General features: G+C 47.8%; 6 protein-coding genes and 1 pseudogene across 7 annotated transcripts; 2 read left to right on the top strand and 5 right to left on the bottom strand.

Moving 5' to 3' along the window:
- Positions 1 to 3,073: 3,073 nt before the first annotated feature.
- On the bottom strand, positions 3,074 to 4,321 carry LACBIDRAFT_313808 (glycoside hydrolase family 23 protein; the record flags this gene model as incomplete). The annotated part of the gene is made up of 6 exons (XM_001877760.1): positions 3,074 to 3,170; positions 3,220 to 3,278; positions 3,335 to 3,448; positions 3,505 to 3,854; positions 3,912 to 4,086; positions 4,145 to 4,321. 6 exons carry the CDS (start codon positions 4,319 to 4,321, stop codon positions 3,074 to 3,076), a joined length of 972 nt encoding a protein of 323 aa, XP_001877795.1.
- A 5,582-nt stretch (positions 4,322 to 9,903) lies between these two features.
- LACBIDRAFT_313811 (uncharacterized protein) lies at positions 9,904 to 10,912 on the bottom strand (the record flags this gene model as incomplete). Its single annotated transcript, XM_001877761.1, has 6 exons — positions 9,904 to 10,168; positions 10,237 to 10,281; positions 10,335 to 10,507; positions 10,564 to 10,614; positions 10,664 to 10,838; positions 10,893 to 10,912. The coding sequence occupies 6 exons, from the start codon at positions 10,910 to 10,912 to the stop codon at positions 9,904 to 9,906; spliced, it is 729 nt and encodes a 242-aa protein (XP_001877796.1).
- A 1,372-nt stretch (positions 10,913 to 12,284) lies between these two features.
- Positions 12,285 to 14,456, bottom strand: MKK1.2 (annotated as a pseudogene; the record flags this gene model as incomplete). Its single annotated transcript has 6 exons — positions 13,588 to 14,456; positions 13,357 to 13,530; positions 13,158 to 13,304; positions 13,037 to 13,104; positions 12,836 to 12,985; positions 12,285 to 12,783 (listed from the first exon to the last, which is right to left on the bottom strand). Coding segments are annotated over exons 1-6 (1,890 nt in total), but the record flags the coding sequence as incomplete, so codon positions are not given.
- Positions 14,457 to 14,508: 52 nt separating this feature from the next.
- On the top strand, positions 14,509 to 17,290 carry LACBIDRAFT_290968 (uncharacterized protein). Its single transcript, XM_001877390.1, has 5 exons — positions 14,509 to 14,682; positions 16,710 to 16,728; positions 16,778 to 16,797; positions 16,849 to 16,926; positions 16,980 to 17,290. The coding sequence occupies exons 1-5, from the start codon at positions 14,545 to 14,547 to the stop codon at positions 17,208 to 17,210; spliced, it is 486 nt and encodes a 161-aa protein (XP_001877425.1). The 5' UTR covers positions 14,509 to 14,544; the 3' UTR covers positions 17,211 to 17,290.
- Positions 17,291 to 17,368: 78 nt separating this feature from the next.
- LACBIDRAFT_313819 (uncharacterized protein) lies at positions 17,369 to 18,095 on the bottom strand (the record flags this gene model as incomplete). Its single annotated transcript, XM_001877762.1, has 3 exons — positions 17,369 to 17,410; positions 17,462 to 18,025; positions 18,081 to 18,095. The coding sequence occupies 3 exons, from the start codon at positions 18,093 to 18,095 to the stop codon at positions 17,369 to 17,371; spliced, it is 621 nt and encodes a 206-aa protein (XP_001877797.1).
- Positions 18,096 to 18,727: 632 nt separating this feature from the next.
- LACBIDRAFT_313820 (uncharacterized protein) lies at positions 18,728 to 20,350 on the bottom strand (the record flags this gene model as incomplete). Its single annotated transcript, XM_001877763.1, has 4 exons — positions 18,728 to 19,339; positions 19,393 to 19,547; positions 19,596 to 20,137; positions 20,196 to 20,350. The coding sequence occupies 4 exons, from the start codon at positions 20,348 to 20,350 to the stop codon at positions 18,728 to 18,730; spliced, it is 1,464 nt and encodes a 487-aa protein (XP_001877798.1).
- A 107-nt stretch (positions 20,351 to 20,457) lies between these two features.
- On the top strand, positions 20,458 to 21,256 carry LACBIDRAFT_313821 (uncharacterized protein). Its single transcript, XM_001877391.1, has 5 exons — positions 20,458 to 20,570; positions 20,629 to 20,734; positions 20,804 to 20,844; positions 20,894 to 20,998; positions 21,053 to 21,256. Exons 1-5 carry the CDS (start codon positions 20,520 to 20,522, stop codon positions 21,128 to 21,130), a joined length of 381 nt encoding a protein of 126 aa, XP_001877426.1. The 5' UTR covers positions 20,458 to 20,519; the 3' UTR covers positions 21,131 to 21,256.
- Positions 21,257 to 22,790: the final 1,534 nt, after the last annotated feature.

Genomic DNA, 22,790 nt, shown 5'->3' on the forward strand with positions numbered 1-22,790 from the left:
CGAGAAAAGAGGGATCGAACGAGGGAATTGTTTCGCCAATATTTCGCTTGCAGGTTTGGGTCAGCTGAAGTTCTCACGGGGGTGACTACAAATAACATTTCGGTACACATGCAGCATACATCCTTTACATGAAAAGACTTCCAAGGCCACCTTGCACATATGCCATCGGCTTCATAGGGGGATGAGGTGTGGCATTAAATTGCACATACTCTCTGTGTCCCACATCGTCAACTCGAATCTGCAAAAGGAGTTGTCAGTCATCGTGAAGGTAACGTATAAACGTTGAATACTAACAAATGCGCCTTTGTTTCCTGATTGATCCACATAATTGGGCGCGGAAAATACCTGCATCTCATGTGTAAGTACAAATTCTCGCTACAACATCGTACAACATACCGTCGTACAAAGTCCATCATGCTCTATTTGATATCCATCTGAGAAATGATGTCAACGCTATGCAAGATTGTGAGCATTACATGGTCCCACCTTGCCGTACTTCGTGACTTCGGATAATACCAGAAACACCGTTGAGCGTGCACCATCTCTTGGTTACATCTGGCCCAAATGCGATACCGACACCCTGGAAGTAATATTAAGGGGTGCTGACTCAAACATTCGAAAATACCTTACTCGTTTACTTGGGCCACGGCCAGGCATATCCTGTGGATCAGTCCAAAGCAGCTTTGCACGGGGAGAAATTAGATGAGGAGACAACTTCGATAAACCTTCGTACCTCGCCTAAAATACCAGTATCTTAAAGCATGAGTTGAGCCATGAAAGAGGGGATAAACGGACGCACACATGATGCCTTCTTGGCCAGGTTGGCGACCAATTCTGTCTATTTTTCGAATATCGTCTAGCGTAACTCCATCTTTGCTGAATAGTCCACCGTGCACAACAAAGAACCTTTTTAGACCATCTGGCGAAAGAATAGCGTTTATCCTTTCCTTCGGGGGCGGTGGTTTCGTTGCGGACACAAGGGTAGCGAGCGGCACTAGAACATATAAGCCAAAATGTGGGGATAATTTTCGACTGCAACTCGAACTGACAGGTCGTAAAGACATGAGCAAAAAGCTGTGCGTTTCACGGTAAGTCTACCAAGAAGTGTGGATGGAGTAGGAGACTGGCCTTGTATGACTGTTCTCCGTGTTTGTGTTTTGCCTCGCCTTCAAAGCCATATGTTCTATTCATATCTTTCGCTTCGTGGTTTCCTCGATTGATGAACATAAATTTAGGATAGAGCCCTGGAACAAAGTTAGTTAAAGTTGAAAAAAGGTCCGAGAGTCACATGCATTTATACGCGAACGCCAAAAGGATGACTTCAATTGACCATGAGCCACGGTCAACCAGGTCTCCATTCATGAGCAGATAATGCTTCTCGCTCGGTTCGCCTGTTAAAGAGAATAGATGCAAAACATCATAAAACTGGCCTAAAGGCATTGTCATCTATGGCAAGACTAGAAGCCAATATACTCGGAACATACCATGGACGTCGCCAATGACATCACACGTCACACCCTCAGGCAGTTCCACATTCACCAAACTTTCGTCCTTCGAAAAGTGGTCGTGCGCGCCGAATATAATCTCCCAAACATATCTCTTCGGCAACGTCTTGCCATTTTTGAACCACTCAATCATATCCTTGATAAATTGTTGATTGATACTATATTTCCCATTTTCATATGTGAGTTTTGGCCCTGTGTAGGATTTATCGACCTCACACCCTCCTTGAACAGCGATATTAGTCGAACAGCATTCATAAAGTGGGAAGCGGAGTCTCACCCTCCTTTATAATCTCGTGACACCTATCAACTGGGTTTTTCTCCCCTTCCACCTCAATAGCCTACGATACTTGCGTTAGCGACAAGCATCGAAAAAAAGTTCAAATACTCGCCTTCTCAAACTCGATTTTCCGGATAAGTTTTTGTGTCGAAACCATTTGCGAGCGAACCAACTCATTCTTCGGTTCGATGGCAAGTACTTTCTTGAAGTCAGCTACTGCAGCCTGGAATTTCAAGATCTGCATGTAGCACGTTGCACGACTATCCTTTGCATTCGACATCAGCTAAATTTTACTTCTAAAAATGATATATTACCGATAATATGCTTTTGCATAGCGAGGATCAAGCTTTATTGCTTGACCTAAGAGGGTGGGTCAGACATAACACAACATATTCAGTTTAAGAGGGCACAGACTAGCGTCACTCAAAGCATAACCGTACTCCTCCAACTTCATCCTAGCGTAGGCTCGATTACACCACAAAATCGGATCGTGAGGGTTCTTTGCCAAAGCCTCTGAGTAGAGTCGAGCAGACGTTGGAAAGTCATGGCCTGTCGATGGATGGCACAATAGGGATTAAGTGAGAAGATTGACCATTAGTACTACGCCTACGTCAAGAAAGTAACGCGTACTTGAAAACGCCTTATTTGCCTCTGCCTTGAGCTGAAGGGCAGCCGCCTTGTCTTCGTCTGAAGCGGGTAAGGAAGGTGCATCGGCAAGGCTTAAGGTTTGTAACTCTGGTGATGAGGGCAGTGTTGATACAGAGGGTGTCGGAGAGCCTGATGTTGATGATAATGTGGAGCTCATCGTGTGCCAGGAAATGCTGATATCAGATTAGCAAAGATGTTCTCCGCAAAGTGTTCTGCCGGTCGCGGGTGATGCCGTGGTAACATGGCCTTCAACTCACATAAGTACTAGACTCGCAGAAGACTTTTTCAAATGCACATTATTGGTGAGATAACGACGGCAAGAGGATGGATGGGTACGAAGAAGACACTTTATCACACTCTTGATCGTTCGCTCATATCCAATTTCCAATGGACGAGTCCAGGAACTTCGCGAATTCGTCGACGCGATAATTTTGTCAAGGCCAGCTAAATGCTTCGTTATACTTCTCATATAAAGTATTAAACATAGGGTACGTAAACCATTGCTGGCTACTTACGAGCCAGACAGGTTTCCCCTTAAGAGGGAAAAAATGATGTGTAAAGGGTATATTCCAGGTATATTCCGTGGTCATCGCACCAGGCAAAAGAAGAGAGATTGAACATTCAATGTTCCAATGCGAATATCCTATCCGCATCGATCAAGGTTGAAGAACTTTCCTAGGCGGAAATTGTTGTTGTAAGCGTTGATGTTCTGGCACCAACCGTTGAGGAATTGATGTAAGCTGTAAACCGTCAGCGAAAGAGATACACGACAAGCGGAGACTCCCTCACTAATCAAGGTTATTCTGGCAGCGGCAACAGGCTGAAAAAGCCGCAGCAGTGGCCTTGTCCTATTTGTGATGGTGCTCAGATCCCGTCCGAACAGCCTCAACATAGCCGAACTTACCATTGTCATGCCACGGAACCAGCCATTGTACTGCCCAATGCTCAGAAGCAGATTACCGCCGTTCCCATTCAATGTGTCAGCAAAGAATTTGGCACCAGTGCGGATATTAAATTCCTGGTTTCGTATGTCGGCATTACGGTCGGCTCAAAAGAAAGAAAAAAAATACAAACAGGATCGCGACAGGCCTGATCGGATAGGCCACCACATTTCTCTCGGGTGATCTGCATTAAACCTTGCTCGCCGCCGCCACCGACAGTAGCCGGATTACAGCTACTCTCTTGCATGGCAAATGACGCAAGGATGATCGGAGGGATATTAAATTGGCCCCCATACTTCTCGAAAATCCAGACGTATGGAGCGCACGCTTTGAAAGGGCTGCTACCAGAGCTGAGGGCACTTGAGAGCGACTGAGTGATGACATTCTCTATGCGAATGAAGGGTGGATTCCATCCACCGGCGTTGATCCCACAGTTCAACCAATCGATGCTTCCGTTAGGACCAGACGTTTTGGTTGTTGTTCCTGTGAGTAGGAAAATAAATAAGGTTTGAAAACGAAAGCTTATGGAACAGCACTGACTTGTAGCTCCACTGTTACCACAATTGCCAGACTGAACCTGAATGGTTCCGCCAGAATTACTGCCTCCATTATTGGGGGCTGGCGATGAAGCTGGCTTTACGATGGCTGCCAGGACAGTAGGTTTGGGAGCTGCAGACGATGACGACTGGGCTTTGGTCGAAGAAACGACAACTTTCTGAAGGTCAAGATTAAGGAAATGTGGTGTATTAATGGACACATGGGATGGTCTATACCTTATTAGTGCGGTTGATGCATAGCTTGGGTGCACGCTTCACAGCGACTTCCAAGGACGAAGCGCGCTGTGTCAGACGAGAATGACGAGCGACGGGCGAAAGGCCAGCGTGTAGATTGCTGGCGCTGACAACAGCGAGAGATGTGAAAAGAACGAGAATAGCTGCCGGAAACTTCATGGTAGGGTTAAACGAGTGACAAGTGAGGGAGGAGAAGAAAAGGACAAGTATGACGGAGCTCCCAAGCCCACTTGACCAACAAATATCATGCTGAGCCAATAACGGTTGTTAGGCACAGGTGCGCATGCAAGCTTGACATTGTCTGCAGACAAATTATTCTTGTTGACCAAAAGTGATACTTACCGCACTGAAGTTGGAACGAAATTAGCACACAAGAAGCGCTACAAAGGCTATATTTACAGCTGGAATACAGGCTACAGAAGAACGAGTCACGGAGTCACGTCGGCCATGTATGCGATCGCGATGATCGTGGCTGTTCTTGGGACCCCGATTTTATTATTACCAGTGACTCGTTCGGGGTCCTTGTTTATGGGTGTTAGAGATGGAAGATGACTAGGCTGTCAGTCAGTCAGTCAAAGGCCAGCCCGCACGGAAACGGTTGCTCTCATTGGTTCGTAACTCATCGTAACTCTTGCTCATCGCTCTTCCCGCATCTCTCAAAATCCTCTCAATTATTCTCTCTCAAGTACTCTCAATTTCACACAGAGTCTTCTGTTAAAGACTTTGTGATCGGATAGTCCAAGTCGGAGACTTTGGACATCCAGCCCTAGCATCCAGCAGCGATGCACCCCATCAGTGCCCCCCAGCAGCTTTCCCCCGTCGTCTTCACCAACACCCCCATTCTATCTGTCATGTTCACAACTCAACCTTACCCCATCTCTAATGCATACACTAAACTCGTCTAAATTTCTGCCAGAAACCCCCACTCAGTGTCTCTCCCACCATCTTTCTCTCTTGTCGAAATCCCTGCTCAATATCCTGAATTTTAAATGCACGCAATTACCCACTCCCTTGCCCATCGGGCCCCGTCTGCTTCAAGGAGCAGGGTCCGGTGGCAGCCCTATAATACAATCCCTTCCACCTCTTCCTCTACTTCAGCTCCGAGATCTCCAATTGCACCATATCTGCATACCCCACCAACATCTGTATTACCATCCCCCGTCAGTCAAACCCCCGCATGTGATAACAAATATATCTCCCAACCCACCCTCACAAACAAGGATTCTTCGACGCCGAAGAATAAACATGCTCTCGGCTTGGTTGGTGAGTTTATACCGCCGTTTCTGTATCATTCCGTTTTTTTCACCACCCGGCGCCTACGCCAGACCAAGCCGTCAAATCTATATGCGAAATATGGCGCCCGCAAGATATCCCCTCGGCTTTCGCCACACCCCCGTCCATAACTTCCCATGCCGATGTGTCTGGCTTGCATCTCAAACAACTCAGGAACACCCAACCCCCCTCGCCAAGTATCCCAACAACGAACGCATCAATACGACCCGCGTCCACGAATCAGGTGCCGGCTCGACCAGCTTCAGATGCGCGGTCCAGTCAGGTCCACATCAAAGGCTTCGTTCACGAAGTGCTACGTCGCTCGAAAACGTCGGGATGCGTCCTTCAAACAGCGCTCTGCTACCTTGAGGCCATCCGGTCCAAGGTCCCCGAGTTGCTTGCCTTGGAAAGGCAAGGTCTTGGTGTCAAGGGAGAACCCACGCCCACCAGCCAAGTTGTTCCCGCTACCGAAGCTGAAATTGAGTACGAAGCCGCTATTGCGAGCATCACGTCGAACGACATCATGGATACCGTTCGCATAACAGAATTTTTTAGCTGCTCAGAAACAATACCGCAATCCAGTCTGACTTCCGTAAAGTCCAATGATGGACAAGGAAACCAAAAGCCAAAGTTGCCAACTGCACCGGTTACGCCTCTGCCGCCACTTCCGTCCCCCCTTCTCTGCCCTCGTCGTGCCTTTCTTGCTTCACTCATTCTCGCATCAAAGTTTACTCAAGACAAGTGCTACTCGAACCGGGCTTGGGCAAAACTGTCGGGTCTACCTGCCAGAGAAATTGGGCGTTGCGAACGCGCTTTGGGCGAAGCCCTTGAATGGCGACTCTGGGTTGGCAAGACTTCGGTTACACCAGCTTCATCTCAACAGCGGCCTGTTATCCGATCCCAAAGCGAAGGGTCGATTGGACTCCCATCGACTCAGGCTCGAAATACCTCGACGGCATCGTCGTTTTGCTTTCCAAACGGGAACAGATGTCTCAAGAGGGTACCCTCCTTGCCGTCGATCGTTCTTGTTACGCAGCCACCCGTCCATCGAGAAGCTAATTTCATGGATTCCAGTCAGGAGCTCTCAGCCGCGCATGCAACATATCCAATCCAATACACGCAAACAGATGTTGTTTCGCATAAATCTGCTACTGCTACTCTCCAGGTTGTCTGGTCTACCTGTATAGCTTTCATTCAAAAACTAACTCATTGCATGCATTTCCAGGGATCGTTTACACAACAGTATTACCCAGGCAGCTTCACAAGCGAGATCAGACGGACTCCGAGTCCGGATTTGCCTGGTCTCTCCTATTCCCCTTCTTCGACGGAATCTTCATCCTCTGGAGAACGGACAATACAAATGTCGACCTTTTTGGACGATAACATGGCTCCGCCCTTTGCAGAGACGCAGTCGTCTCCGTGGATGGATGGCTTGGACCCTTTGGATAAACGCAATGCGTTGTCGCTCGACACGGCTAGGTTGGCCTTCACTGGGGATCCCTTCATTCACGAGAACCTTGTTTCCGATGGCTTCCATCCGTACTGGTCTGCGGAGACGGGGTATCTGTCAGCGGGCAGTATTGTGATTCAGTCTTAGCGGCGGTATGTTGCAACAAAGTGTTCGAGGTTGTGCCATATTTTATTTTTTTCATCCGTCTCTCCTCTCTCTCTTTCTCTTCCTATCTTCCTCTCCTCCTCTCCGTCCGTCCGTCCCTCCCTCCTCCTCTCTTCCTGTCTCTTACTCTTGAGTTTTGCTTGTAAATTTATGGACAAAATTTCCCTTCTCCTCCAACAAGTTCTGTCCACCATGCCGTAATATGGGGTTCAATATTCTTTGTACTTTCCATGATTTCCTCTATGCTTGCCTTTTACTCGACTAATCTGTAAGGCCCCAAGTGTAACTCAAACATATGCCACACCGTTTTCATCTGCAGGTATCGATCGCATGAAGAGAATCCGTGGCATGAGAGTAAGTACCTTTATATAAAAGTATGTTCGTTCAACTTGCATTTTTGCCGCTTAGTTTTTTACATAGACGCTGCCATCGTTCGAACGCATAGAGATGGGCATTTACGACGGTATTGGTAAATAAATCGCAAGTACCGACAAACGGATACAACATCAAGCCAAGTCTCCGAGTGCATCCCAGCTTGAGCTGCTCATTTACTCGTTGAAGAATTCCAACGGCACATCATCCGTTTGAATTGCACGCCATCTGATGACATGCCCGTCAGCGCCCTTGGGCCCTTCGTCGGTGAACAAGGAGTGGAATAAGACATCCTCTGTACCCTAACGATGACTTGGTCAGCGTTGTACTGAGAAGGCGAAACATACTGACCCTGTTCGGAGGATCATGGATTCTAAATTCACCATGATCAGCCTTGAGCGCGTCATCGGACGCTTGAAAGACAAACCTAACGTGGACGAAGCCTTCTCCCTCTTCATCCTTCACAGCTGGGATCCTTATCTTGCCCAAGATAATGGTACCGTACGACACTGGGGCGCTCCGGACCTAATGTGAATTTAGAAAGGCTTCAAAACATAAGATCGCACATCCTACTCACCAGCACTAGGTCTTCCTCTATCTTGAACGAGGTCAGCTCATGATCAGATAGGCCAGCTGCCCTGGACCACATCTTGGGCTCGTGCTTGTCCCAATCATGACGGGATTTGACTATCTCAGCCTTGATAGTGTGAAGAATGTGATTGAAGGCGTCTTTCGCATTCTGGTGGGGCGCGTGGGGGTCGTTCAGAGTGATCACCTCGGATGTAGCTGATGAGGTGAGTCAGCTGCGATTCGGCGAATGAGCCCCGAGAATGGAAAAACTTACCCATGGAAGATGTTGGAGGAGGGAAATAAGACGAGTCTCTTTGGAGATCTTGAAAGGTCGGAGCCCGAACCTCAAGTCAGCTGTTGCGAATTGCATACCATCTTCGAATGACATCTTCTCCACTGGCACCTGACGACATTGACCTCCTGATTAGAGTTGTTCACTTTCCGCCGAAAACCTTATTCTTAAAAAGGAGCGATATCATGTGATGCCGGAAACAAGGCGCGGTCGCGAACTCGCGGAAGTTACTAAGTCCTTGGTTTTGCATTTCAGGAGGGAATTGCTCAATGGACAGAATATATAGTAAATGCACCCTAAGTTCTATGATGCCAACTAAAGCAAAGCCGTATATATTGATACTAATACACCTTTTGGGACAGTGGGTAAGTAATCAGTGGCAACTAATAATCGCGCCCACCTGGAGGTGTCGTTTCGCGCCCCGCCATCTGCATCCCGCCCTGAAATCTACCCCGTATGTTTGTCGTTGGTGTGGGACTCGCGCGGATGAGAGTTGCGTCAGGCGCTTGCAGATGAGCGATGATGTGAGGAGCGAAGCTCCGTGTCGTGGGTCGCTTGGATATTCCCCCGCCCTGAAATCCACCCGAGGGATGTTTGTCGTTGGCGTCGGGCTCGTGCGGATGGGGCCATGCCTAAGTGGTGTCATGCTCGTAGGCCGTGGCTTGCTTGTGCTTCACCGTTGGCGGCTTTCATTGTACTGTCGGCGCCGGGCACTTGTCGTTGTTGGGCTCACCTTCGTGCCCTCGCTGGGTGTGCTTTGTGTGGTCGGGGCGGTATTTCCGTTTGTGATACCAACGCCGGAGTGGTCTTGAGTTGCAGGGCTTGCGACATTGGCGGGGGAGTTTGAGAGCTGGTGGCAGAAAGATCATTTGTTTGTTTCGCGTCGTGTTTCCCCAGGTCATGTGACGTTTTACCATTTCGAGCAATAAGGTTTTCGGCGGAATCTCAAAAGTGCCTGATTAGTCATCCTACCACCTTCAAGTCGATTTCTCTGACCTCGCACACACAGTTAGCAATGCACTTCCGCAGGGGCCTGACATATGTTGCAAGTCGACATCTAACTGCCATGCATCTGCGTTTAATGTGCAACGCCATTCACATGGCCAGGCGTGGGCCAAGCAAGATGAGATCTTCAAGGGACATAATGATGCAGGGAAATTAGAATATCAGCTACGATCGGTGTAAACGTCATTTGCTCAACGTCTTGTTCGTCCTCTCTGGGTGGACAGCTTAAGCTATAGGACAAGTGAGTGCGAGACGGGAATTTGGTAGAAGTTCCTACGGACGGGCGAGTAGAATATTCAGACGAACTTGAAGGCATTAGCTTAGCAGCGCAAGAGATTATTCTACAAAAGTACAGCTGTCTGATTACACCTCCCAAGGAGGACGCGGATGAATGGTGACAATTAGGGAATTATTCTAATTCTGCGCCAGTTCGATTATCTAACTAGCATTAGCCACTATGGGACAGATCAGAAGTCCGCATGGACGGTACCCCTAAATCTCAGAAGTAGAGGTGTATGATGGCAGATGAAAGGTTAGCAATTTCATTAGTACCTGTTGTGTGGTTCGTTTGACGGCGAGTGCTGAAGAGTGGGGTGATGGTGATACTGAACCGTCTCAGAATAGCGCGAGGTAATACGCTGGAACAGCACTCACGTAGGGTTCCACCAACTCCGGTGATTGTTGCCAATGATGAACTGGCGGCTGGTGGCTACTGGCGCTTCTATATGGACTTGGTATGGGCTGACGCAGCGGTTGATGTTGGTGGTGGTGTGCAGCATGTGTGTAAGGAGAACCATAACGGGAATCGTAGTGACCATCAGATGTCATGGGTAGAGTATTAGTATTCGAGGTCGTGTGTGGGTAGCGGTCAGTCATTGGGCTAAGTCCAAAATTCATTAGCAAAGTAGATCACAGCACGGATGCAGCGTTTATACGAACTGCTGACGCCTTGCAGGATCTAACTCCGAGTTCATCGACTGAATGTACTGGTCGCTAAAATAATATGTAAACATCAGTCATTCCCTCAATCAAACCGTCCAATTTACCGTGGCGATGGGAGCAAGTGAAGTTCCGTATTTGAGCGGCCGGGGGGAGTACGGTCTCGGGTGGGAGGCGTAGAACCCTCTGAAGAGTCCGCCGTGGAAGGCCTTCCATCGACAGAATCTCTCCTATCAACACCCGATTTTTTGCGAGTAGGGACACCCTCGGGCCATGTGCACTGCGTTTAGGAGGTATTCACGCAAGGAGGCATTGAATCAAACGTCGGCCACGTACGTCCCTTTGACCGTGGGTACACCGCATGCAAGTCGGCTTTGTCTCGTCGCACTTGAGCGATTCATTGGTAGGTTAACGTCACGAAAGCGTTCAATCGCACCTTGATTTTCTTTACTCTGCATGTCATGCAGCCAGTTTTGCTCCGAGTATACTTTGGACGCTTTCGTTGGGCCAGTTCAGGATGCGGGTCGGGCGACGCAGCATTTACATGGCCATGGTTGACATGAGGTGTTGAATAATACTGGGCATGAGGAAGGTATTGGCTGGTGGTCGAGCTAGGGGGAATAGAGTCAGAATAGATTACATTGCCGTCGAGGTGAGTCACCAACTAGGAAATGTTGTCAGCCATGAGCGGGGTAGACAAATTTCTTCGAGAATTCGCGTAGCTGTTATAAAGGTTTGTGCAGAAGGGGTTTTCGAAATTGAAGTGAGGCGCCAGTGTGTTGGTTCCCGAATCATATCTCCAGATCAGATCTAGGGTCGCCCGTGAATGAGTAAGGCCCGAAAACAGAATCTTGACAAAATCCTAGGAGATTGGGTCATTGCCATGTGTAGCAGTTTGCGTGTTTCTTCAGCAAAGGGCTTCTGACATCTTTTTCTAGGTACGGTGAGCATGAGGAGAAGCTAAAAAGTTGGTTTAACTTACAGTCGGGGCCGCCGTTTTTGTTCCGATCATTGGACTTTGAAGCAAGTTACTCAAAAATCTGGTAACCCACACAAGATCCTTGCAAGTGCTTGAGCACACGTGCAGAGTCCACCCAAACCCAGGAGCTATCAGCGCATTTCATTGAGTACACTGCGTGTCCCTTTGGGTGACCCATGTTTATCTCCACCTCCGCGGTGTCGCAGCTCGGTGTGTCGGAGATGAGTTACAAGGGCTACAACAACATTGATCACAACCCTTCCCCGCTATATACCAACTCCGAGTGCTAAAATTCAGGCGAGGAGGAGTTCGCTGGCCCTTGGACGGCGACGTGCTCGAAGGGAACTCAACATTCTATCCATCAAAAACCCTCAGCAGTCTCGAATATGGATTGTGGCTACTCAAGATCAGGAATCGGTTACTGCGAGCGTCTAGTACATGCACAAGAAAACAGTTGCTTTGTCTCCGTGGAATATACGGAGGCCGAGGCTATCATTGGCAGAAAGCAGACAGACTGATTCCGAGGAGCTTTCACTGCGAGTCCACATACAAACCACAAGGACGGTATACCTCACTTGTCGACGTCAGGTCCTCAAAGTAATTGGGAACTATTTTCGTCCTGTCTTTTCTACGCCTCTACCGAAATGAAAGATCAAACCCACACCACACAGGTATGAAATCTCGTATTTCCGACATCATGACTCCGAGTCTGGCAGTCCGATGTGAACTCGTCGACATCGTCGAATTCGAAAAGGGCAAGGTTGAACGGATATATTTGCGCGCACGCGTAACCTCGCGTAACGCCAATCTCGCTTGGTAGCCCTGCGATCGCGTCGATCGTACAATATGTAGCGGTATCAAAACAGATCAAAACCTTCGCGGCTGAGGAAGTGAGGTCAGGAACGGTGAAGCTATTATTCCTGGATACCCTCTTCAAGACTCTTTGAGGTTGCTCTAATTTATTTGTTGCATTCTCGCACCACAGCTTCGGATCCGACCTCTTGGTGAAGTACTTGTGACCGCCTGACTTCTCTAGTTCCGCGAAGGAAAAAGATGCCGCCGGCCCTGCGTAATCTTCGTTTATCTTACAAGTTGTATCGGAAATCTGCGCCCTACAGAAAATGTCCAGAAATGTCCTCGGTATGAATATAAACAGTACTCCGCGGCATTGAAGTCTATGATAAGCGTCATGGAAATTTGAACAGCCGACGGACCACGGTTGTGTGGTGGTGGGCGCATGTCAGGAAAGTAGTAGTTTGCATTAAGCCGAGGAAATATGCTCCTTGAAGTCCAAGGTGTGTAGCGGAGATTTGTGAGAGTAAATGGGGCTATGGCAAAGTACAAAGTGTCTGCGAAAACAACAGTGGTATGGTGATTGAATAGGTAGAACAGCATTTTGTTGACCGAGAAAGATGGGAGTGAGATGGATAGGACGGCGAAAGTAATAGAGCGAAACAATTGTTATCTAGCGAGGAGGCGAAAAGAAATTAACTCAAAACAAGTCAGTTTACCCTGTAATAGAATCGGGGGAGCTGCGAGAATCAGCGCTCGCGGTGCTTAATCTGGATAGGCTACGTCTGTAATGGAAGGTTCAAGTGTGGTCGGAAAGACAGATGTCATATCGCTCACTCGTCTCGAGATCGTCTGCTTGACTTGGGCCAGCCCCAAACCTGACGGATCCACCGAGCCATGTGAACTTCTTGTTTCATGACGCTGATGATCCAAGGGTGTGCAAGCATGTCCTTGGGAGTTGGCCTCGTCAGTGAGTCCACCGTTAGCCTGAAAAATCGTCAAGTGATGGTATAAAGACGAAAATGAAGGATGGCTCACGTCTCCTTGATGAAATCTTTCATTTCATCGCTCCATTGCACCCCCGGCTCGTCCTCAAGTCTGGGAGGCTTCATAGAAAGTAGGTGAGATTGTGAAAGTTCTGGAAAGCGTAATGTCATACCTCTCCATTCGTGATATACATCATTAGTTCAATAGGCGGAAGATCATTTGGAAACGGGAAGCGATTTTGAACGAGTTCAAGGAGTGAAATACCAGTCGACCATACGTCTGATCGAATAGTGTAATCCTTCCCGCAAATTCTCTCTGGCTGTATGAGAGGGTCAATCGATAAAAAATTGGTAGAAGGTTTAAGTACGAACCGCCATGTAGAAACTTGTGCCAGTGAACGTGCCAGCGATTGAATTGACCAGTTCACCGGACACACCAAAGTCGGACAACTTGACAACACCTTCACGGGAAAGCAGTATATTGGGAGGTTTGATGTCTCTGTGAATGGTTTTCTTTGAGTGAAGATAGGCGAGCCCTTGCAAAACCTGGTGATAGGTATGTTATAGTTCAGGCGACAATAATCCATCAAAATTGGCACCCACCCCTTCAGCTATTCGTCCAGCAATCTTCTCTCCCACGACGGCGCCTCGCTCCTTGATGCGTTTGCCGACAGCTTCCAAGCTACCACCTTCACAGTACTCCATCAAGATCTTGACCTCGCTTGATGAAGGGGACATGAACGCCCCATGGAACAGGACGATATTGACGTGCTGCGTTGAGGAGATAATGGAAACTTCCCGAAGAACTTGTTTCATTGGCGCTTCGCGGGTGGTGATTGTCTTGCGAGCCATGATTTTTCCTGTCCTCTTATCCTTCACTTTGTGAACAGCCCCGCCAGCGCCTTCTCCCAGGCGTGATTGTTCCTCTAGAACATCGTCGGACCAAGATAGAGCGGGCGGCCTGGGCACAAGTACAGCGTCGTCATCCTCTGCAAGGGCATCGGGGAGGACGGGCTGCTGGGAAGGCCTAGTTTCGAGATCCGTAACCAGCTCACGGATATCGGTAAACGGCTCTGTCGAGCGCTGGTTTGCCTGAGGAACACATGTCGCTGTGGACTCTGGACGGATTGTCCTCTCGTCTGGAGGGGTGTTTGTATCGAGCGAAGGTCCATTCGGGCCACCATAGTAACTCTCGAAGAGAGGACCCGCGGTGGAACCTGTATCGATCCCGATTTTGATCTTTGGAAAAGAGGGCTTGGATAGAGGCGGACGAGGGATTGCGAGTGAGCTCAAGGTTGGCTTTGGGGATCTTGCTGGTTCATGGGGAATTGTGAGAGTTGGAACTGGTAACCTTGGTTGATCGCGAGGTTGATTATTGGGAGTGGCCAAACTAGAGGGAGGGCCTCTGCTGCGAGGACCCATTGGTCGCTGTATAATCGTCGTTCTACTGTCCATTGTAGTTTACGACGAAGATAGTTCCGACAGAGATCAATTAACGGAGTTTGACAAATGAGGCAACATCTCACTATATCCGACATCCACTGCACATTACCAGTACCCATGTCCGCACCCCAATCTCGTGTCACCTTCGCCTCTTTAACTCCAAATAACATTGGCACAGTTCGCAAGTTGAATTCAGTCTTGTTTCCTATCAAATACAGCGAAAAATTCTATAATGACATCCTCCAACTGGAAGTAGACATCAGGAAAAACCCCAAATGCAAATTTCAGGTAATTATCTTGCAGTTACTTCTAATCTCCATAACTGGGAGATAATACACCTAACTACCAACTAATTCAAGGTAATCGTGATAAAATTTGCAAACTACACATAATTTGTTGTGTATTACCAAGATTCCCCCCTCAGTCCGTCGTAATTTCAGATAAAATGACTAGCTGTAGCATTCTTAGAGGTCATGCCATATAACTTCGTAAATTTTTATTGTGGTTACACAGAGGGGACCACTATTAGAAAAAATTACTACAAAGGAATCCGTCTGAGACTCGAGAGAGGATTACAGGTATAAAGTATGGATGATTTAAGTATACAACAAACACTTTCGCAAAAATGGCCTCATCGGAGATTGGTCGTACTTCCCATGCGAAGATACCTGCGAGAAATGATGGTCTTGCATGGTTCCGCCACTGCCGCTGTTGGACTCAGATGTACCGCCATACCCGTGCCACGGTACCCTTGTGTTGCCTTCGTCCAAAAAGATAGGGGGCGGGTTGGTAAGCAGCTTCGGCAATTTCGCGGTCAAGTTCTTGTGTGCCACAACGTCGGATGGCATTGGTGAAGAGGGCGATGAGTGTGACGATGCCAACGGCGGAGAACGGTAGGCTTGTTTACTACCGATGTTTGCTCGGATCCTAAATGAAGGTCTGCGAGCGAGAAAGGAGGGCATGTGAAGAGGTGATGGAAGAAGCGTTGTCAATGTTCAAGCGTTTGGGCAGCGTACGTTGAGCAGGGCGCAGCATGGCGTGTTGCGTTGAGAACGAAATTATTCCTAAGTCCGTTAAAACTCCGACGGCACATGATCATGTTGGATTCTATTCCCTCCCACTGCTCTTTCTTCCCACCACATCGTCTGCGTGCTTTTGTCACCCCTCATTCTCATTCGTCGTACTCCCACTCAAATTCTCATTGTGTTACCGGCTTTTCTCTGCCAACTCATGCTTGCGACCTGGCCTACAAATTCCAACAGTGAGCAACTGCCTTTCATTACTAACCTCTCAACCACTCACCTATGGCACACAGGTCTGTGTGATGTTCCTGCCCTACGCAACCTGTATGCCAACTCCAACAGGTAAGTACCCTTTCCGACGACAACAACAATGAAGTAACGAACGACGACAGGCAACGATGAATGGATGACGAGGCAACAACGACGTGGACGATCCTGATCGACGACGACCACACGACGATGACCGCTCAATGACGACAGGCAGCGACTGCGTGATGACCGCCCCACGACAACAGCACGACGACCGCATGCAACCATGACCACACGCAGCAATGCGTGGCGACACGACCGTTGGCCAGGATTCACCACCACCCCCCATCAACGCCAAGGATGGTCCAGCACCCTGTCCCAACGCCGACGAAGCTCACCACATAAACAGTAAACACAGCCCTGCCACCAGCACCCACAACAGCCCACCACCCCACACTGTCAGGAGCCCACCACAACCGCTCACAAATGCCGATGACAGCCGGACACCACACCGAACACAGTCTCCCCACCCACAATGACAACGGCCCAACAACACCCCCCCCCCCCCCCTCCTCCCCCAACCCGCGAACGTCGACACAGATACCTTCTACCCAACACAATCCCCTTCTATCTCACTGTAGCTATCAATTACCATCATGTAGACATTTTTTGTACCGTAGCCTTTCTTCAATCAATTCAATTTTACTGTTTGGCTCATTGTGTCAATCTTGAAAGAATTCTTAGCACCCAAAAGATTGAGAAAATGGTACTCTAATTGGACTAATTACCATATAACCGCAATGTAACTTCACACCAGATGCAGATAATCTCTACTCAGCCATTGGTAACTTCAAGGTAATTCGAGGTAAGAGTTAGGAACCGTATTCATATGAGGTAATTTGAGATAATTTGGTAAGAGCATTAATTTCATCTAATCCATCGAAATTTGAAGTTATTTCACCTAATCTTTCAGTTATTAGGGCAAATGAGGAGTTGGGGTTTTTCCTGATGGAGGACTTTTGCAAACTTGGTTCGTACTTCTCAACATATCCTCTACTCTGATTATCATTCCACATTAGTATACTACAATGACATTCCAGTACGCGCTTCACACAACCACCGATAACCCACACTTAAAACCTTTTATCAGGTCGGCACAATTTGTTGTCGGTTGGAAACCAACGGTGATGAAACAAGGCTCTATCTTATGACAATGGGTGTTCTGGCCGTCCGTTTTATCCCTCTCTTCATTTGCTTTTTCCCTAATGCATTGGTATATAGCCGTATCGCTCGCGAAAGTTGGGCTCCCAAAGCCTTGAACTCATCCTCGCTGCAGCGGCAACTCAGACGAAACCCAAAATCAACAAGATTTATCTACATGTCCAGGTATCAAATGAAGGAGCAAAGAAATTCTACGAACGACATGGATTCATTGAGGTCGACGTACACAAGGATTATTACAAGAAAATTGTCCCTCACGATGCTTGGGTACTCGAAAAAGCATTTCAATGAACCGTCAAGCAAGCAAATTTAGACTTGCATTGTTCAATGTAGATAATCTATATCCGTAAAATTACTTTTGCTCATTCAGACACAACTAGGTCATAAGATACGTTCGTAAGCGACATAATTATCTGTCAATACACGCTAGGCGCGGGATAAAAATAACTTTACGGCCAGCTATCATCAGGTTTTCCACATCCTTTCACGAGCTGAAACATATAAATAAGACCTGTCAATGATAATTTTTTGACAGCGCTGACCTGATGTCGTTTCAGGGCATCCTTTCTTGTAAAAGTTTTGCCACACCCTCCGTTACACATGAACGGTTTCTCCCCGGTGTGTGTTTCTCGATGTCGTTTTAAATCGTGCTGGCGGTTGAATGAGAGGGCACATAAATCGCAGGAAAAAGGCCGGGGGGGTGAGGCAGGATATTGGGAAGGTACATCAATTGTTTTGGGTGGAGAGGACGGGTATGGATTTAGGTTTGAGGTGTAGGTATGGGTGGTTGAGTGTGATCGCGCTCTCCCTTGCGGCGGTGGGTATTTTACGGGTTGTGATTGGGAGTACGACGGATAGCCATGAGAATATGGGTGGGGTTGAGTCGATTGTGGGCGTGGGATGGAACTGCTTGTAGTTGCAAGTGGGTAGAGCAATGACGTCGGCCGTGGTGTAGCGGTCGAGATATGATAGCCAGTTGCCCTTGCCGTTTCGTATTCCGTTGGTTGCGGGGGTGAAGTGTGATAGCCAGTAGTGGGCTGTGGGATTGGGACCAAGTGGTTGGTTAGGTACGGGTGAGAAGTACCGCCCCAGTGTGCGGAAGAAAACTGAGAACGTGGTAGATCAGCCATGATAACAGAGAGGAGAAACGAAGAGACGCGCTTTATCTTGGGTCATTTGGCTTGGTGATTTGTTTGAGCGTCACGAGGATTGTCGAAAGATAGATGTCCGCGCTATTCGCAATGATTCAAATTACCAACAAGGTGGCAAGGGCACCTATTGGACACCTAAGTAGACCTAAGTAAGTCTGTCCATATTCATCCTGTGCCTGACACTGAAACTGACCTGATTAATGACATATCCCATAGGAGCCCATAGGCTGTGAACACAACTGGTCCCGCGCGCCCAAGGCAGTACCCCAACAAAGTTAGTTCGAGCTGTCTTGTGTCCGCAGTACATCCTTGGGAAGCTTTGAGTTTGTTTTGAGTTCGAGTACGTTGAGATTTGGGAAAACATACCGAATCTGTCGTTTGGTCTTATTAGAATCAGGAGTTGCCGCACAGCAACTCCATCAAATGTATCTGACTTCAGGTACCAGGAGCCTTTGCAAAGTTCGTTCCTGATTCATCTATCAAGAATCAACATTGAATCAACGATTCAACATCAATTCGTCCGTAGCACCGGCATTTCATGATCCATAATGTCAGAGTATGGGAAGTTGACAACAGTTGACAAGCCTCCCTCTGTTAGAAACGAAACTTGTGAGAAGACACTACGGCATTTCCCTGTAACCACATTGAAATTCAACTTCACCAGGTAGACAGTAGATTTTGAAGAATTTGTAGGTATAAATTTGCGTCTCCTTCCTTCTCGCGACCAAACGCTGTTTCAATAACTTTTCCTAGCCTTCCGACTTGCAAGACATCCCTCCACTCGGACTTTGTAGTTTCTGGTAGCCCTGCCTGAAGTGATGCATAGGATGTCAAAAGATCGAACTTCATCCGCAGGACAACTTCAGGTGGCATTCTACCAGGCAACTCGAGTTCTAATAGGCGCAAGACCTCGCTGCAATTCGGCAGTAGATATTTACTCGCACATGATTGCATCTCTTGAACAACGCTCGTGCGTCCAGTTTCCCGTGGCAGAGGTGATTTCTCGTCATCGTGGGCAATACGAGCTTTTGGCGGGAGGCGTGCTTGGGGTTTGGGCCGTACAGTTGATATCTGACCAGCGTCGGTAAACGTGCCATCCGAGACCAACCGAAGACAAAAAGCTATCGTAAATCTTCGAACGCGGATTGATGGGAGAAGGTTCGAAGAAAGAAGCGAGTATCCGCCCATTCCAGTTGTCGAAAGACGGCCGTAAACGGATGCTGCAAACATCGAGAGATCCAAGTAAATGGTCGACGTCAAATTTATCATCTATGTGCGAATTAAAAAACTAAACGGCAAGAAGTAAGAAAACGAGATCGAACCAGCGTCATCAGTCTGTATCCGATCCTTTGTTTCCTCAAGTCCGATTGCTCAAGACAGTAGAAGATGACATCGAGAGGGGCAGTCGTGTCCCATCTCGTTGCCGACTCACCCCTGGGAGGGGGAAGTTGTTCCACAAGAAGAGGTGAGTGTCGTGCTAGAACCAGTCAGAAATGTCTGGAATCCAAACTTTTAGCCTCCTTACGCTGTCCTCGCTGTTCCGAAAAGCTTTCGTCCCGTTCGAACAAATCCACTAACCAGTTCAAAAGCGGCCATGAATCTTTACCGACAACCTGAGCCTGTGGAAGAGGGTCTTCTGAAAAAGATTCGCTAGCAAAGAGTTCTTGGCGCTGCTTCCCTTTGCCTTTTGATGAAGAGCAGTTTTGCAGAGCTGCCAAAGTAAATCCTTCGACAAGGATATCCCAGCAATTCTTTGCCTCCTTTATGCACAGCGATTGTTTTGCAAGAGTAGAGTCGGTTATTTCGCTGACATCATTTGACTTGATGTTCTTCACACTTGGATAGTGTGGCAAAGCACGGCCAAGGGCATCTGGAGAGTTTGTGGTAACGAAAGACTCCAGAAGCTGAATAGCGGCGGCGGCTGCACCCGGACCTACAGCGTACGATTCCTTCTGCTGCTTTGCGGCAAATTTCCGGGGTGACTCGAATATAGACCTATCCTTTGGGCCGTCTAACGATGGACGCGACGAGTGAAGGGCAATAAATATCAGCTGGCGAATGTGGGATCTGACGAATAATATAATCAGTAGTCGGACAGCAACGATAATGCGTTAGTCAATCATACATAGATGGTTTATAATTGGGTGAACGGAGTTGCTCCAACATGGAAATGGCGGCTTCATACTGACGCTCTTCGAAGCAACTGTCCACAAGGTTACACTGAAAGGGCCCCATTTCCAACTCGACACCAACGACGGATCCTGGTGGCTGGTGAATCATTGCCGTGAGTTGAGAGAGGGTTGCGGGAGAGCAGTAGCAAGGTTTTTACTACGTAGCAGCTCTCAAGTAAGCTGTTTGTGCAATTAAACATCATCTGCGCGCTCACCATCGAATGTCCTTCACCCGGTCCATTGGATCGTTACGATTATTTTCCAGTACGATTCACAACATGGACAGCTCTTCATATCTGGGGCCTGTTGAGAAGTCGATTCGGGACAAGGTATTAAAGAATATCGTCCTCAGCACTCTGTTATTCATCGGATCTCCATTCCAATTAGCTCACTTCTCAGTTTCAACCTGCTTCATTGACAGTTACGAATGACTCTTGGCAGCATCGTCATCATACTGCCATGCGCAGTCAAGGCGGCGGAAACGGTGAAACGCGTCAGTTGACTGTCTTTGTCCCCTCTTTTCATTTTATTAACATCCCCGTCATTGCTATTCTCAACCCAGACTTTTCTGTGCAGATCGTCTCAAACGATTTCAAAGGCAAGGTGAGCCTCACCCATGTTCATTATTACGATGAAGCTCATCCCGCATTAGACTGCAATGCAAAGACACCGTATGATCTACTCTGCCCTGTCCCAAGAGTTGTCCCAGGGTCTGCATGCGCTTTCTTTGAAGGCCAAAACCGAGGAGGAAGTTGCAGTTGGAGCACAATCATGACTCCAATTCTCATTTGCTCTTACGGATATTTGTTAGGTTTTTCTCTATACCCGACCTGAGGGTGATTTGTGCGAAAAGGGCATCATCTTACATCAACCAACAACTTTACATTGAACAATTGAGTAATCGAGGCAAGCCGTTGGAGAGGTGCCGAGTGACTCGCAGGAAGCACAGAGAACGCGTAGACACGAAACGATGTGGTGGTATGAACTGAGGAATCTACAAACACGATGCAACATGCGTGACAAGTTACAACCCTCGAACACCTAAGTAGGGGCATATAGAAATCTGCGTGCCACTTGCGGACCACCCGTTCGCAGGTGACCGCAAGTGTCTCGCAGATAATCAAAAAGGATCGCAGGTATCGCAGGTGTCACGCAGATAGATAGTCTACTGCAACATAGTACTTAGTAAATTTAAACTAAAGAAATGTAATCTTCACTTGAGAACTTAAAATGTGGCCACTGTTATGCGATACGAGTCTGGAATACAGTGTTCAATTTTCTACACAAGAGTTTTAGTTCTTATTTACTCATGCCTACTCGCAAGTTGACCGCAGGTGGCTCGCAAACATCCATTTTGTGCGCAGATTCTCGCAAGTGTGTCTCGCATTGGTCTCGCAGGTGTATCGCAAGTGATGCGCAAGTTGCACGCAAGTGCACGCAAGTCTCGCAATGGATACTAACTCTCGCAAGTGTATCTTAAATGTGTCGCAGATGTATCTCAAGTGTACCGCAAGCTGAACGCAAGTGTATCGCAGGTGGAATGCTGATTGGATGCAGGACATCTTGGTCATTTCGTAGAGCAATATATGTCGCCAGTATAATTTATGAATCCCATGAATGAAATGGTTCCAAAATTAGTGAATGTGAGGGAAATGACAGTGAAATACATTATGAATGTCCCAAGAATTTCCTTCAAATCTGCTGACACCGGTCTAATCGAGGAAATTGGGGGAACACCGGAATCCAGGTTTTCTGGGGAAGTAGTCGGGAAATAACGAGAGATTTTCGTCGATTTCCAAAGTTGGTTTCCCCTAATGTCCCTCGTTTGGTGTGGAATCAAGTTGGGATAGGAAGAAGAGAGCGAGTCTGAACGAGAGGTGAGACTCCATCACTCGCCAATGGCAGACATTGGCTATTGAATCCCGAAGTCTCTGGAAAAAATCGACCACAATCACGTCCGATAAAGAAGGAAAATAATGGTAAGAAGCCGGTGGCTGACTAGTAATAGCCTCAGACACTACGTTACTTGTACATTTCAGCATAAAAATGGTCTTAGTACAGACCTACTATAGGTACGAACCAACAAGTCAGAAAGAATCAGAGAGATTCAGATATGTTAAACTAGAAGGATAATTATGGTGCTCATTGAAGAAATCTCAAGAAATATGACATCTCAGCAAGGTGTGCTGATGCTCGCAGATGCCCGCAGATACTCGGCTCACTAGGTCTAATGTACACGCAACTGGATTGGTCCGCACGCAAGTGACCGCAGATACTTCTTTTCGGTTCGCAACTGGCACGCAACCTGTGTCCGCAGATGGCACGCAGATTTTCCTGTGCCCCCTAAGTAGGACCCCGAACACCAGGGGATGGAGTATGCATCCTGGCAGATGCAGTACTCCACCGTCGGTGGCGAGAAGATACAAACGAAACCCCTCAGGATTACTATGAACCTGACAATAAGGTTGGAAAATGAAGATTCGTCTCGGTATTATCATTTCTTTCTTAAGTTAAATGCCAATCTTGTTGGCGTTCCAGTGCCGTCTGAT

The sequence above is a fragment of the Laccaria bicolor genome, genomic scaffold, assembly GCF_000143565.1.
Source record: "Laccaria bicolor S238N-H82 LACBIscaffold_5 genomic scaffold, whole genome shotgun sequence".
NCBI lineage: Eukaryota > Fungi > Basidiomycota > Agaricomycetes > Agaricales > Hydnangiaceae > Laccaria > Laccaria bicolor.